The sequence below is a fragment of the Mycena indigotica genome (genome assembly GCF_014461135.1).
Source record: "Mycena indigotica strain 171206Taipei chromosome Unknown Mind.scaff0001, whole genome shotgun sequence".
NCBI lineage: Eukaryota > Fungi > Basidiomycota > Agaricomycetes > Agaricales > Mycenaceae > Mycena > Mycena indigotica.
In genome coordinates, this window is record NW_023503000.1 from 2,296,626 (window position 1) to 2,311,490 (window position 14,865).

The 14,865-nt window shown below is 49.8% G+C and overlaps 6 protein-coding genes across 6 annotated transcripts; 2 read left to right on the forward strand and 4 right to left on the reverse strand.

Annotated features, from left to right (window-relative positions):
* Nucleotides 1–482: 482 nt before the first annotated feature.
* On the reverse strand, nt 483–1,533 carry MIND_00063800 (zf-GRF domain-containing protein; the record flags this gene model as incomplete). Its single annotated transcript, XM_037357599.1, has 6 exons — nt 483–513; nt 574–782; nt 847–1,265; nt 1,313–1,353; nt 1,397–1,445; nt 1,494–1,533. 6 exons carry the CDS (start codon nt 1,531–1,533, stop codon nt 483–485), a joined length of 789 nt encoding a protein of 262 aa, XP_037225509.1.
* Nucleotides 1,534–2,995: 1,462 nt separating this feature from the next.
* Nucleotides 2,996–6,743, forward strand: MIND_00063900 (Protein kinase; the record flags this gene model as incomplete). The annotated part of the gene is made up of 7 exons (XM_037357600.1): nt 2,996–3,193; nt 3,246–3,321; nt 3,370–3,400; nt 3,460–4,236; nt 4,290–4,443; nt 4,495–5,254; nt 5,314–6,743. 7 exons carry the CDS (start codon nt 2,996–2,998, stop codon nt 6,741–6,743), a joined length of 3,426 nt encoding a protein of 1,141 aa, XP_037225510.1.
* Nucleotides 6,744–6,926: 183 nt separating this feature from the next.
* MIND_00064000 (uncharacterized protein) lies at nt 6,927–7,950 on the reverse strand (the record flags this gene model as incomplete). The annotated part of the gene is made up of 6 exons (XM_037357601.1): nt 7,874–7,950; nt 7,705–7,818; nt 7,575–7,653; nt 7,275–7,527; nt 7,121–7,226; nt 6,927–7,065 (listed from the first exon to the last, which is right to left on the reverse strand). The coding sequence occupies exons 1-6, from the start codon at nt 7,915–7,917 to the stop codon at nt 6,927–6,929; spliced, it is 735 nt and encodes a 244-aa protein (XP_037225511.1). The 5' UTR covers nt 7,918–7,950.
* A 34-nt stretch (nt 7,951–7,984) lies between these two features.
* On the forward strand, nt 7,985–10,738 carry MIND_00064100 (Golgi membrane protein; the record flags this gene model as incomplete). Its single annotated transcript, XM_037357602.1, has 15 exons — nt 7,985–8,048; nt 8,099–8,209; nt 8,257–8,313; nt 8,369–8,490; nt 8,541–8,699; nt 8,747–8,945; nt 9,000–9,094; nt 9,149–9,204; nt 9,248–9,398; nt 9,443–9,526; nt 9,573–9,758; nt 9,811–10,020; nt 10,069–10,185; nt 10,238–10,492; nt 10,538–10,738. The coding sequence occupies exons 1-15, from the start codon at nt 8,000–8,002 to the stop codon at nt 10,736–10,738; spliced, it is 2,052 nt and encodes a 683-aa protein (XP_037225512.1). The 5' UTR covers nt 7,985–7,999.
* Nucleotides 10,739–10,816: 78 nt separating this feature from the next.
* On the reverse strand, nt 10,817–13,177 carry MIND_00064200 (uncharacterized protein; the record flags this gene model as incomplete). Its single annotated transcript, XM_037357603.1, has 11 exons — nt 10,817–10,900; nt 10,952–11,344; nt 11,399–11,470; nt 11,526–11,660; nt 11,713–11,755; nt 11,802–11,908; nt 11,958–12,037; nt 12,093–12,234; nt 12,290–12,475; nt 12,537–12,994; nt 13,042–13,177. 11 exons carry the CDS (start codon nt 13,175–13,177, stop codon nt 10,817–10,819), a joined length of 1,836 nt encoding a protein of 611 aa, XP_037225513.1.
* Nucleotides 13,178–13,279: 102 nt separating this feature from the next.
* Nucleotides 13,280–14,803, reverse strand: MIND_00064300 (putative oxidoreductase YteT; the record flags this gene model as incomplete). Its single annotated transcript, XM_037357604.1, has 5 exons — nt 13,280–13,735; nt 13,785–14,127; nt 14,176–14,236; nt 14,286–14,453; nt 14,506–14,803. The coding sequence occupies 5 exons, from the start codon at nt 14,801–14,803 to the stop codon at nt 13,280–13,282; spliced, it is 1,326 nt and encodes a 441-aa protein (XP_037225514.1).
* Between the last annotated feature and the right edge of the window lie 62 nt (nt 14,804–14,865).

Sequence of the window (14,865 nt, forward strand, 5' to 3'; positions counted from 1 at the left end):
TGTGCTCCAAGCCCATGTCGAGTGTACCCCAACTGTACCCCCTGAGAAATGCTGCCTGCATAGTATTGGTCTTGATGCCGCAGCACGTTGCAAGTGTCTGTTTGACGGGTGTTATTTCGGTTTTAAACCTGTCGATCCTCTCAGGGCACTCAAGTGAGAATATCATGCCGAATGTGGGTCGATGCAAAGTAAGCTGGGTACCTGGGAGAGTTGGTGCCACATGGAAAGTAAGCCCACGACGAGGTTATTGGCTGTCTTTCAATCAGATCGAACCGCGAAAACAAGCGGACCAACCGGATGAGCTCAGGCCCAAAAGGTACCCGAGTGCCCTGGGGAGCCGTACGCTGAGAATTCCGCCTGCATCAGACCATCGTAACAAGTCAACAAGCTTTGTCGCATCCTTGATCACGTCTTGACCCCCCTGGAAAGATTCAAAGAATTCGGAACGTCGTAGGAGTTAGATAGAACTATCTGATTACACATTATGGACCTTCTCCTAGTCGCTGCTTGAGCCTAGAGAACCGTTGTTGTAAGCAATCGCAGTGGCACACAGCTTGCTAGTGGATGCCTTACTCTGCGATTTCCTCCTTTAGACATTGGATGTTGAACAAATATGCTTCGTTCAACATTTCCGCCGCTTTGAGACTTCTTTCGAGAGACCGGATGTGTGTAGCTGTCATCAAGCTGGAATCGTCGGTAGATGAGCGCTTTGTAACCGTGAACGACGCCACTAGCTCAGAACTGTCGGACGCAATATCACTCCCCGACGGCACCAAGTCTTCCTAACGACGAGCAGAAAACCGACTTGTAGGCGGAACAGACTCTCGAAGGATGAGTGTGACGTACCATAATTGTCTCGGAATAGTTGCCGCGGCTTCGACCAGATTCTGCTTCCGAAAAGTCAGATTCAGGCTGGTGAGGCGACACATTAGCACTATTTCCTTCCGTGCGGGGTACCGTGGGAGATGACATAGACTGAGAGCGGGGAGGAACCCAGCTTGGTAGAGTGTTGTTGTTGGGAGCAGGACTAGGTGATAGCGCTGAATGGGGGTCACTGGCAGTCTGATGGCCGGTCGCGCGCATTATGGCGTCGCGACGAGCTTGAGCGGCCGGAGAACGAATTGAAGACTGCCGTTTAGCCGGAGGTCCCAACTCCGACTCGGCAACTCTTTTCCGACTGGGTGTTGTTGGTGGAGACATATTTTGGGAGGATGTATTCTGTGAAGAAAAAGGAGAGCCTAGACCAACTATTTCATCCTCCCATTCTGTTTAGCGATGAATACTTCAGTATTGATAGTTCTGAAAGACCCACTAAAGAATTTACAAGGGTCGATGGCGCATTTGTAGTATGCACTAAGCAGGATATAGATTGAATATTTATGATCAAATGTCTTACCGATCTGGGTTCTTGACTGATTTGCTGACACGTCTGGGTAGCTGGGTTTCTGAACGAGGATAAGATTTGAGTAGTTGACAGAGACATATATAAGTACCAGGGTGTGTGCTACATCGCACTTCTATTGTTGACGACATCGTTGTTCAAGGAAAGCTTTAACCGGCGTGACGTCACACTAATGAGCTGTTCCCTCGAGCCGCGAAGCCTTTCGGTCCAACATATTCGATGGCTACCTCAAAGGCTGTTGCATTAACGGCCAAGGAATCAGGCCCCTATATAAACCTCTGTGATGAATGAACATCGTTTCACTGCTGCACTCCATCATGAACAACTTTGAAGCCAAACTTACGGATGCTACGGCTGGAGATAACCCGAGCCTGCTTGCTGCGATAGGCCTTGTCGTTGACTCCAATGGTGAGACGATCAATTTTCTTGGTAAACACCGTACCAACTTGCAGGCAACACTTTGTATCATCATGCTGCTGGTCGGCAGTCACTTGGCCCAGAAGCTTTACCAGTGAACCCAGCCAGTGTCATCTCTCTAGGCTCTGCCGGAAAGTTTGTCACACACGTCTCTGCCTTGCAATGCGTCGAACGTGGGCTTATCGGACTCGACGACCCGATCGACGCCCATCTTCCTGAATTGGCAAAAATGGATGTTATCTCTCATGGAGACCCATTCACTTTACGTCGTCCCAACAAACCCATCACACTCCGCCACTTGCTCACTCATTCGAGTGGAATATCATATCCGGGCCATCCACTGGTTCAACAGTGGAAAAAGACCGCCGAGCCTGTGCCAGAGTCTGCTCACACCATAGTGAAGATGTGTTCGATGCCATTGTTATACGACCCAGGCGAGAAACTCGTTTCCTTAAGTGTTAAGTATGCTGATCCGATTAACAGGTGAAGGGTGGTCGTATGGATCAAGTATTGAATGGACCTCCCTCCTTATCTCACGTCTAACTGGGCAGAAACTCGCTACCTTCATTCAAAAAAACATTTTTGATCCACTCGACATGACTTGGTCCTCATTTCAACCCCACATGGATGCCAGTATATCGAGCAAGATGTTGCAGATGGTGCAAAGAGAAGGCGATGAACTAGTTCCTGCACCATCAACAGCAGTGCAAGGTCTGGCATGTAGTGTAGCTGATATGCGCAAAATCCTCGTCGATCTTATTTCCCCGTCATCCAACCTCCTTCCCCAAACGAGTACCGATCTCTTTTTCCAGCCTGGTTTGGGACCTTTGGCTAAGGCTGCGTTGCAAGGCGACACAGAAGATTACGCAGCACCTTCTGGTATTCCCATTGATTTGCAGAAGCCCCCAGTTACCTACAACGTTCTTGGGTTATACGTCGAAGACGAATTGCCGCTTTCGCACTTTCCCGCAGGAACAGTCACTTGGAATGGAATGCCGAATGTCATCTGGGCCATGAACAGAGAGAAGGGTGTTGCGCTTCTGTTTGCCACGCAACTCTTGCCGGTGGATGACGAGAAAACGATGGAGATTGCGATGGAATTTTTGAAGGGGGCGTGGGCCAAGTTTACTTGATGTACAGACCATGCTTTTGTGACGTTTTGATAGCTAAACGGCCATGACCGAAATATCGATCCAAAGAAGATTTTTGGCGGGAAGAGATGAGTCGCAGCGTGGACTGGTTGTCGAGACAACCCTGTTGAAGGGGACGTGCATGTTTTGGGTCGGACCATGCGGGAGTGAAGAAGAGATGGAAAGTGCTGTGGAACAAGGTCGCTTGGCAAGAGACTGGGCTTGCGCGATGCCACCGCTGGCGGTGTGTGCTTCGAGGAGTGCTTTATCGGATAATACTGATTCAAGATGGGTAGAATGGAGAAGCAAGTGGTACATCGTTGTTTAGAAATGCAGCGAACGATGCCGCGTTATCGATGGCCATGAGACTTGGTTGGTACTGTTTTCCAGAGGTTCTGACGAAGAACTAATGAATACCAGCGAGGCGTCTACAGAAACAGGTCTTTGTAGGGTTAGATGTGGAGGGACTTGAAGCAGTCCGAGCTGAAAGGGCGATAATTAGTGAACAAGTGAACCGAGTGTGATTGTGTGTGACCTTGGCCTGTGTTTCGCTCGATTGCTCGTCGATATGGAGGACGACTTTGATTTACCTCGGTGGACAACACAAGCTGACCCACTGCCTTCATCGGCGGCAGCAGCTCAGTCAGCCTACTACCCACACAACGGAGTAACTCGGTCGCAAAGCATGTCTACTGGTCGGAGACGACATCACAACCAAGACGAGCTTGACCCGTTTTACTACGACCAATACAACAACTACAATCCACCCCGGTCTCCTCTCAGAACTGGACAGGACCAATACCAATATCCATATGCACACTCACGCCAGTATTCGAAGCACGAGTCGCCATACCCCTCCCCGAATCCATACATGGACCGCTCAGCCCCATCGACGCCACTTTCCTACCTTCATCCAGCACAAACACCGTCTTCATTTTATTCGCCAGACTCACAAATGGCAGTCGATTCTCCTCCCCAGAAACGACGAGCGTCTGGTTTCCGCAGAGTCCGCACAGCCCATGACCTCCAACCCAGACTCGACCTCCCAGTGGGCGGCAGACGGATGGGAGCAGACGGTGTCTATTTGTCTCCCTTGCGCCAACTGACGACCAACCTTCTCGATACTTTTCATATTTGCAACCCACAATTCCGCTACGAGGCCACCCACAATCCCAGGCGTGTCCTTACCAAGCCAAGTAAACCTGCACACAACGAGGGGTACGACAACGAGGATTATGACTATATACTTTATGTCAACGACTGGCTCGGGGCAGAGGACGGTCATAAGTGCGTGCTATCTTTAATTGTTCCAAAGAAACTTAGCTAACAACGGCAACTAGATACCTTATTCTCGATATTCTGGGTCAGGGCACTTTTGGTCAGGTTGTCAAGTGCCAGAATATGAAAACGCACGAGATCGTTGCGGTCAAAGTCGTGAAGAACAAGCCTGCCTACTTCAACCAGAGTATGATGGAAGTGACCATCCTGGAAATGGTCCGTGCCGTTCTCTTGCGGAATCGAATCCTCGTTTATTGATCGCAACAGCTGAACAAAAGCTCGGATCCCAACGACGAACACCACATTCTTCGACTACGCGACTCTTTCATTCATCGGTCCCATCTATGTCTGGTCTTCGAGTTGCTCAGCTCGAACTTGTACGAGTTAATCAAGCAGAACCAATTCCAGGGTTTGTCAACGCAACTTGTCAAAGTGTTTATGGCCCAACTTCTCGATGCCATGACTATCTTGAAAGACGCCCGACTAATACATTGCGACCTGAAGCCAGAAAATATTCTGCTCAAATCTCTTCAATCACCACAAATCAAAGTCATCGACTTTGGGTCCGCCTGCCACGAGCGACAGACGGTCTATACCTATATTCAATCACGGTTTTACCGAAGCCCAGAGGTTTTGTTAGGTATGACCTATACCGCGGCCATCGACATGTGGAGTTTGGGCTGCATTGCCGTCGAGCTTTTCCTCGGTCTGCCCTTATTCCCGGGAACCAGCGAGTACAACCAGCTTACTCGGATTGTTGAGATGCTTGGTCTACCGCCCCAAAGCATGCTTAATACCGGCAAGCAAACTGCTCAGTTTTTCGACTCCTACGAAGTGTACAATCCACACACGAACCAAAACGAGAAGAAGCACAGATTAAAGAGTATCGAGCAATACTCGCGAGAGCACAACACTAATGAGCAACCTGGGAAACAGTATTTCAAGGCGACGTCGTTACCTGAAATCATCAACACAGCGCCAATGCCTCAGAGCAAGACTGCACGACAAGGGCACGAAGTTGAAAAAGGTCTGTCTGTTCTTTCTCTACTGGTTAGTCAGTGTAGCATTAACAATTATTTCGTTCAGAACTCAACAATCGTTCCTCATTCATCGACTTTTGTCAAGGACTACTCGATATGAATCCTGTCACAAGGTGGACGCCACAACAAGCACGGTTGCACCCGTTCATCACAGGCGAGAAATTTACCAAACCATTCGTGCCGGACAGCATCAACGCCAATGCCCCGCCCCAAGCAACACCCCCTGTGGATCCTAAGCGGCCATATGGTGGACTTGTGCCTTCCCAACCCAAAGGGACCCGGGCTTACACTGACGCTGCGAGCTACAATCACCATTTGGGTCAGCATCAGGCTTATACCGCCTCGCAAGCACAACAGTCGCAAGCTGCTGGGGCATTCAGGAATCCATATATCCAGCCCCCACAACAGCAGCAGCAGCAGCCACAGCAGCAGCAACCACCACCGCCACAGCAACAACAACAGTCTTCGACACCGAATGCGTATCCAACACCACCAGAGAATGCTTACGCGCCGCAACAACAGGCAGCCTACGCACCTCCCATCAGCCATCGCACTCTTTCGCACCAGAGCTCAGCTGGCCAGTTGAACACTAATTATACTCCTCCATCTAGTGGGGCAGCATCGGCTTCTTTAAGCCAGTCCACGTCTTCCACGCATCTTGTTCCTTCATCGTCCTACTACCCTAATGCTAATGCACGGAATCGGGCAAATACCATCAACCAGATGGACCCGGTCCCGCCGGCACTTGCTCGTCTACAACAAATGAACCAAGACGTGATTCAAGGCAGAAATGCGTTGACACCCGTGCTCAACCGTGACGATGCGATGCGTGAATGGGAGAGAAGGCAATCCGGGAAGAGCGCTGCTGCTGTCCCGTATCCACAGCTCGAGTATCTACAACAACAAGCTGAGCTTGCCGCTGGGACTGGAGTGACCAATTGGGCGAGGTATCAACCACCACCATCGAAACTGGCGCACAGCTACCATCCACCCGCCAATCTTCTCAATGATGAGAGGGATGAGGCGAGTATTCGAAGAGATGTTGTCATGTCCAATGTGCGGTCGGCTGCTGCTGCTGGAAGAAACGACACAAGCGCATACTCCAACTCGAATGTTATCCCAAGTCCTGCCCAAGCATATAGCAGCAACTCATCAACCTCAGCAAGCCGTTATGCTACCAGCTACTCTCAGGGTCCTCCGTCTCAAACACAACAACAACAGGTTTTCGAAGGCGCAAGGCCCGAAATTCCGAGTTTGTTTGTGCCAATGCAGCCGGATCCTTATGCGTCTTATTCGAGTGGTCCTCCAAGTGCGGGTGGCGCGAGGCATGTAGCTCCTCCTCCGCCATCTTTCTACGGGCCAGGTGGACGAAATCCATTCTCTGGCAATCCCGATCAACCACCTCTCAGTGCGGGTCCGAAGAGCGCTCAGGAACCGCGGAGGGGAAGCAATGGCATGGACGCTTGGCCGCGATAAGCAACTCACTGTACTCACTGGCATCTCATCTTTCTCCACTAACCGACACCCGCATGTTGGCGCGTTGAAAAATACATATTTCTGTTTTTTTTTTCTCTCTCTTTCCGTGTTTACGTACTGTCATGACTATGAGCGAGACTCATTTGCGTCGCTTCTATGTATTCCGCTGCGCAATCTACATATCTAGGCGTTTGCAAGAGTCTGGAAAATCTCTTCGACCTCCCAAGCCCCTGTCCAATATTTCACCTCACATTGCAAGCCACCTTCCTTGGCAATGCGTTTGTGAAGCCCGCCAAAGGAGCGGCAAAGAAGGAGATCTTGACTGATATCATGTTAAGCCTGAAAGGAAGTGACAGAAGACAGAAATCCACACGCACGTCCTCAAACGAAGGGCAGGACAGAAATCGTTTGATCCATCACCGACATAGACGACACGGTCGTACATGGGAAGATGACGTGTAAAGAACGCTTCCAGCTCGTCGCCTGCATCCAGAATTAACAAAAAAGAACATCAAATAGTAACAAAAGCACCTTTACACATATTTGCGCTGCAACCTATCTTGCAGGAATGCTGGGGCCCTTCTGGATCAACGCGTCGACGGACAACTAAAAGTCCTGAGGGGTCCCAGTGTGCAGGATTGGTCACTATTTCAGTAAACATCATATCGAGACCTTTTTCCTTGAGGATGACCGAGATGTAGACCGAGTTGGCATTTGAGAGACAGAAAAACGTTGTGCTACCGGTTGCTTTGAGATTGATAATCGCACGAACCATTGCGGGGTGCTGAGTCGAATGTCACAGAGAGAGTTACCATGGAATATTAGACATACGAAGGGCATAACGCGGAGGGCATCTTCGAGCTGTTGGCGAGTTACTCCTTGAGCGTGTGCATCACGAAGGGCTTTTGCACTTTTAAGTGGGTTCGCTGGTGAATCGAGTGTCTGGCGAGAGTAGCCCTACATCATGTCGGTGAACTGCATCGATCCAGCTGTCTCAGTCTCCTCCATCCACCGTCGGATATTTGGCGCGTTCACTTCAAATACCCAGCGATCGGTGTCTTGGTCAGCCATAGACCTGCCCATTCTTCATTTAGAATTCCAATGTAAACGCATAAACAGAGAGCGACTACCAGTCGAAGTCGTAGACGACGAGTTGTCGGTTGATGGGAGGCATTCTGGCAGCTATTCTGGTTGCAGACAATTTACAAACGAAATCGTCACGGTCACGGTCACGCTGGCGTGACGATTTCACCACGATGAGCTCTGAACCCACGAATTTCTCCGGGGCATTGGCCACATGGAAGGGTAATAATTGCATTCATTCCCTCGGACTATCTGGTGACAATCCTCCCCAGAAATAAATCTTTCTGAACTCCAGAAAACTCTTGACGCGCAAGGGATACAACTTGTCGACAACCAGAAGGAGAGTGTTGTCGGGCGCAAGGCTTTGGCCGACAAAACCAAGGGTTGACTTATCTGGAACTTCTAACGCGCGACGCTAAGCCACGGACAGAGTTCAAGAAAATACCGGACAGCGAGAAGCTCGAGGCGTTCAAGGGTTTGCTGAAAGGTGCGGAACCATCTATGCGAGAATGGCTTGTGCTGAAACTATTCACGCGCCATAGCCTACCAAACAGAGATAGACAGTCTCACCAAACGATCCAAGGCCTCTGAGAATGCATTCCTCGATGTGTACAAGGTGCTTGCGGAAGCGCCGGACCCATATCCGTTGCTGGAAGCCGCTGTTGTAATGCCATCGCTCTGTTGGCTTTGCATTTCGACTGAGCAGTCTCGTAGGACCAAACAGTCAAAGTTGCCGAAGCACGCGACTTTGAAGCGGAGCTAAAACGGCTGCGGGAAGAAAACGTGGACCTACGGAAACGCGTCAGTGACTTTGCCTCAACCGAAGCCGCCAAGAAGAAGTCCGAGCAGAAAGTCGAGCAGCTCGAGCAGAAGGTGAGCTTGCTTTTCTAGAGCGATTCAAGTCATTGACCCTGTTCAAGATGGAGGAAATGATCCAGGAGAAAGTTGCTCAGAAGGAGAACGAACTGAATGCCACTTATGACGAAAAACTGCGCAACTACGAAGAGAGGGAGCAAGACCTGCAAAAGCAAGTCGCATTAACGAAAAATCAATTGCTGGATTTGCGCATGTCAAATGAATCGAACCAAGCGAAACTCATGGATCAAGGCCAAAAACAAGGTTAATCAACTGCACGCATCGTCTTAGAATCGGGATTGTGCTAACAGCGATCAGACAAAGAAGTTGTAGCCAAGTTGGCGGAACTTGACATGGTCGTCGCCGATTTGGAGCGTGCCAATAGTCGTGTGGTCACAGTTGAACGCCGTAACGTGTGTTGTTCTGTTCCTCAGGTTCTACAGATGACTTCAACTCTTATGATTTAGGAGATACTGCGAGCGGAGATAGAAACTATTCGTACTGGCTCGGAGAGTTCAGACCGGTGTGTACATCAGACCCATTCTAATCTCCGCTCATTTTTCAAGGGTCAAATCTTTGCAGTCTCAAATCGCTGATTTGGAAGCTGAATCCGAGCGTTTGTCTCGCGTGCTAGAGTCGCAAAAGCAAGTCTCCTCCGAGGCGACAGTTGCCGCTCAGAAGCGGATAGATGACCTTTCGCGCGACATTCAGATTAAGGTAGAACAATATTTGATTGTTTTTGTCTACTTATCTTTGCTTAGGCGAGCGAGATTGACCAGCTCAAGAGCAAACTTAAACAATATGGAGACTATGACGAGATCAAACGTGAACTAGAAATTATGAAGGTATTCTCTTCTTAACTACAAGAACCACACTCATAAGCCATCTCAGTATGTTGAATTCGCGGGCCTTGATGACGCAGACGATGAGGAAGGAGATCACGACACTAAACCCGACTCTGGGTTGCAATTGCCAAATCCAAATGCTCAGAAAGCCAATGCCCATCGCGGAAAGACGCTGGAAGCTCTTTTGGCCACGAAGAACAAGAAGTTGCTGGAAGAACTCACCAAGTTTAGAGTCAGTACTTGTTTATGGTTTCTCGTTCGCCAAAGCCTGAGACTCTCCCAAGATCATTCACACAGAACTCGAGGCCTCATTAGCATCCGCCGAAGAACAACTGTTTACAACAAAGGCCGAACTAGAGAAGCAGAAGGACCTCAACGAGAAGTTAGAAACTGATCTACTGTCTATGAATTCCCACAAGCCCAACGGCGACCTCGATGCTTCCGAAACGGATACAGGAGATGTTTTGGCTGGACTAGATCTCGGTCGCAAAGCTGTGAGTAGTAGTTTTCTAGGTTGGGTATGGTCTGTCTAACTTACTCAGGACCCATCAGTGAGAAGCACTCCAATACCATTCTCCTCTTCCGCCGACACAACCATTCTTCCTATTGTTACGAGCCAGAGGGACCGATTTCGGCAACGGAATGCTGAATTGGAGGAGGTACGTATGCTCATCAATATTCTTAAGCGACAAGTGCCGACGGGGGCTCCAGGAACTGCGCAAACAATTCCAGATTATTTCCGAGCTACGGGCTGAGATCAAGAACCTGCAAGCAGATAACCTCAAGCTCTATGAGAAAGTGCGATATATGCAGAGCTACCGAGAAGAGGCCGGGTCGCGTCCGGTCACTTCGCAACTCGATCCTCTGCCTGCCTCACAATCTAGCTCATCACGTGTTGACGACATGAGCAAGTATCGGGCAAGATATGAGGAGGCGATGAATCCCTTTGAGGCCTTCCGGGGACGGGTTAGTCAAAGCCTATCGATGACGTTCATTCTGATTTGTCCCTAGGAAGCGACAAGGGCATACCAAAACCTGAACCCAATTGAACGTGGTGTGCTCATTCTGACTCGCGGTATCCTAGGAAATCGACGGACTCGGGCGTTCTTCATCGTCTACGCGATAGCGCTGCACTTGTTAGTCATGTTTTCGACCTACGAATGCACTGCGACATCTGGTGGAGACTATCAAAGACAGCCAGGCCCGCGGTAATAGTCTAAGACAAGTTGCATTACTTTACAGGTGGACCATATAAGTGTGTAATTAGCTAATACAATGTTGTTCAATGTCCTAGCCGCGGGCAGCGGGCTTTGTAGTCTTCGTCTGATGATATCCAATAGCACGATTCACAGCCGTCATGATGGGTTTCAGAGCCTAAACAAAATGGTCAAACAAATCCACAGTGCGTCTTCCCGTTCGACTCACAATTTCTACCCGTTTTGGATCCACATTGTACTGAATAGACATGTGCACTAGAGCGTCAACCTTGTCCTGTGTCTTCGAAAGAAAGCTGATCATTTTTGCAGCCTTTGCCGCTCTTTGTTGGGGCGTGGGCAGCGCAACAACTTGCACCTCGGTCGCAGGTGGATGCATCGATGACCAAAACTGGCGCAAAAACTCATTCGCCGCCGCCTGGCAGATTGTCATTTGTCGGAAAAACGCATCAGGGATGTCATCTCCAACCGCGATCAGCAAAGGCACTAAGCCAAGAAAGAGTAGAGTGGACCGACTTTTCCGCATCTTGACTTCTAATCGAGCCGAGACGTTCTGTGTCATGGAGCTGAATGCCGCATCGCCGGCCGGACGCTCGATTTTCAGCTTCATATCAGCTTAGCAAAAAAAAAAAAAACTTGAGTAAAGGCAAGAGCGAACCTGAGATAACTTGGCCTCCCATCCATCCATGTTCTGCTTCGCATTTCGTATTAGGCTTTTCATGTCGCGAGGCTGGAATAAATCTCTTAACCAAGAAGAGAGCCGGTGGGGTCACAAGGAGACAAACCTTGTCTGCTTCCGTAGACGAGCCATTCGCTACACCTCCTTCGAAGTAACGTTGACGATCTTGCATTTCAAGAACAATGCCGGCGGCGGACTCGGCGTCGTGCAAATCGTCCAGATCTATTTGTCCATAATCACCCTTTCAGGTTTCGTTAGTCAGCAAGAACTTGATACCACCAACATGTACATACATCGGCGTTAAGTTTTTGTCGCTTGGAAGCAGGAATATCGCCGCTAGTAACGTCAGCATTTGAATCCGGAAGAAGATGAGAGGACAAACAGCGCAGAATTCAGGAGTCGCTCCGAATGTTCGTTGAATTTTCTGATCAGAGGTAGTGCCCCGCGCTGCCTTCCTGCAAGCATGGTGACGTCTTTTTCATTTCCCGTCTGGACCGAATCAGCTGAACGCATATGCTGCGAGGAATGACGAGCATACTTCAACATGGTCTTCTGATGTTGCTGCTAAGTCCACAAACAATTCTACCCGTTCTGATCGCTGCCGTCGGGGTTCAAGTTCTATTACCAAGTGTCCGTTAGTTGGAGAATATAAGTGTTCAGCCATGGTCCAAACCATCGTCAATCCTTTCGAGGTACTTGTCGAGTATAGGGTCATCTTGAACGACATGTTGAACTGCAGTTGAACGAATGGATGCCCGATGTGCATGGTATAGCTTCGACTTGAAATATCGCGTCCAAAACTCGCCCTCGGACAACTGGATTGTGCGGATTTGAATTTATGCAGAACAAGACATATTGGGAGAGTCATACTTTGCTGGGGACGTTTTCTCTATGGGCTTTTGCGATCACAGGATATTCCTCGAAGATTTCCTGGATCATCTGGGGGGTCATGACGATTTTGATTTCACCCTCTACGGTCTCCGGGCGCGGGTCGACGATAGGGCCAGGCTTTCCCTTTCGCTGGTTCTCAGAGGCGGCGAGGGAGAGAAGGAGATGCTAGTGGCATTGCAGAGATAATTGAATGGTACGAATTATGCGCAAATGGGGTGGAATTTACTTCTCGGCCTTCCCAAAACTCTACTTCGGACAGTTGACCGGTCATTGCAACGAGCTCACGATGCAGAGCGCCAAGCTCAGTATCGCTCTTGAGGACTTCCTTGCGCAGACGAACATCGGTAGCGTAGTCATTTCCTGGGATGATTATAAGGTTTCGTGGGTCACTTGAAGAGACAGAAGCTGCGCGAGACGGGGTATGCGAAATGGATGGACGTTGAGGAAGCGTGGCGGGAGGCGGTGGTGCTTGTATCGGGGAGGGCTTTGGAGGAGCGGGAGCACGGGCAGCAGCTTCAGCACTTGCTCGATTCCGACCAACAATGGCGGTGAGTTCTGTCTTGAAGTTCTCGCGTTCATGTTGGGCTTTTGGGGATGTGAAAGCGAAACTATGGCCATTCTCGTCGTTGAAGAGGGCCACCTTGAGTCTGACCTGCTGTGCGCCTTCTTTGCTGCAGAAAAGAGCTGTCGGCGTGGTGAGCGTAGTAACAAAGCAAACTCTGCCCACAAACCAGACACATCTGCTAATGGAACGCGTACAGAGGGTTGTTTTCCGTCTTGAGCCCATTGGAGGTGCGCTTCAGTGAGTTCCAGCAGCCCAGGGAGCTTTTTATACGATGCTTTTGCCGCACACACGAAAGAAGGCATTCAGAGTCATAACGTCACGCGATCACAACGCTTTCTCTTTTGAACATCAACGTGCAACTGGAAGGTGTTTCACTCGAAGACTCAGCGGAATCGATATTCGTGTTACAATGGCAAATTCAAGTCCTTTACACTCAAGAATTTCTCCGTTTTGAAGCTCTCGTTCGCCAACAGCCCAACCACCAAAGCCATGGCTCCATCCCTTTCGTTTGCACTCTGCTTTGCCGCGTCACCAGTCTCCGGTTCAGCCCCAACCAACGGTCCAAACAATACGCTCAACATTCTCGCATCCCCTCCTCCATGCCCAGCGTGGTCATAAATAACCGGAAGATTGACCGGTTTCTGCCACAAGTTGTGCAGAACCACGGTTGCATCTCCTGCGTTGGGAAGTGCGGAAATGCCATGAACAAGTCCATCGGCTGTGTTTGGTACACGGAACTGCGACTCGACAACATTTAACTCAAGTCGACCTTGAGAGCCATTGAACATGACGCGATAGCCCTCCCATGGCGAGTATGCTGTCAAATGGTAGGTCATCGTCACTCCGTTCACATAACGGACCTAAAAGTCGAATTAGAACTTGTCAAAGCATTCAACCTATGTTCCATACCATAACAGACATATCGTCCTCAATCCCGATGCCTGGCGCGAAGACGTTCTGGTCTCGATGGTAGCCGTCTTCACCCTCTGCGTCAGCGTAAAGCCCTTTCAATTCCGGGTCAGCCTCTATGTTGATTGCAAATGGGTCATCTCTGGCTTGGTCGCTTCCGCGTGCTCGTTCATAGTCTCTTGCCCAACCATGTTCTTTCCCTGCTTTGTCGCCATAAAACGCAAGCTTTCCGAAACCTGCGACTGTCTCGGGTTCAGAGTCGATCCACCAGTTTACGAGATCGAAGTGGTGGCCGCTTTTGTGGACCATCAGTCCTCCCGAGTTTGCTTTGGACCGATGCCATCTGGAGTACTTCTGAGCAGATAACAAAAATACCGTTGTAATCGCTCACCTTCTGAAATAATCCGCTCCGTGTACCGTGTCCAGCAGCCATTCAAAATGGACCGAAAGAACTGGTTGACCTTTTCTGAGTGTTCGGCTGAGAGTAACGCTAGAACACACCTTTTCCGATCTTACCCTCAGCAATCGTGCGCTTAACTAGCTCATGCACTGGGTTGTAACGATAATTGAAGGTGACGGTCAAGTGCTGCCCCGTTCGCTGAATAGTTTCCAAAATCTGGCGGCACTTGTCGATGTCGGTGGTCATTGGCTTTTCAGTCAAGACCCGGACTGGCCGTAAGTGTGCGTGTAAGCTCAAATGAGGATATTAGCAAATACCAACCTCCTGCTTCGAGCGCGGGAACGATGTATTCGTTGTGTAGATGGTCAGGGCAAGTCACCACGATTGTCTCTACTTGTTCCTTTTGAAGCATGTCCTTGAACTCTTGGGGCTTGTAAACGGGGACCGCTTGGGCGCCAAGTTCGGTGAGAAGCTTGTTGTAGCTTGCCGCGCGAATGCGGTTGGGCTCGCAGATGGCGACTACAACGCTCGATGGGCGGGCGACTATCCCACGGACGAACATCGCAGCGCGGTGGCCAGTCCCCACAATTGCAACTCGTCCGCCCAGGGTTGTCGACATGGTTCAAAAGCAAGTGGGATTCCGCGATCTCTAAATAGGTATGGCGGATCTCATGGGTATTT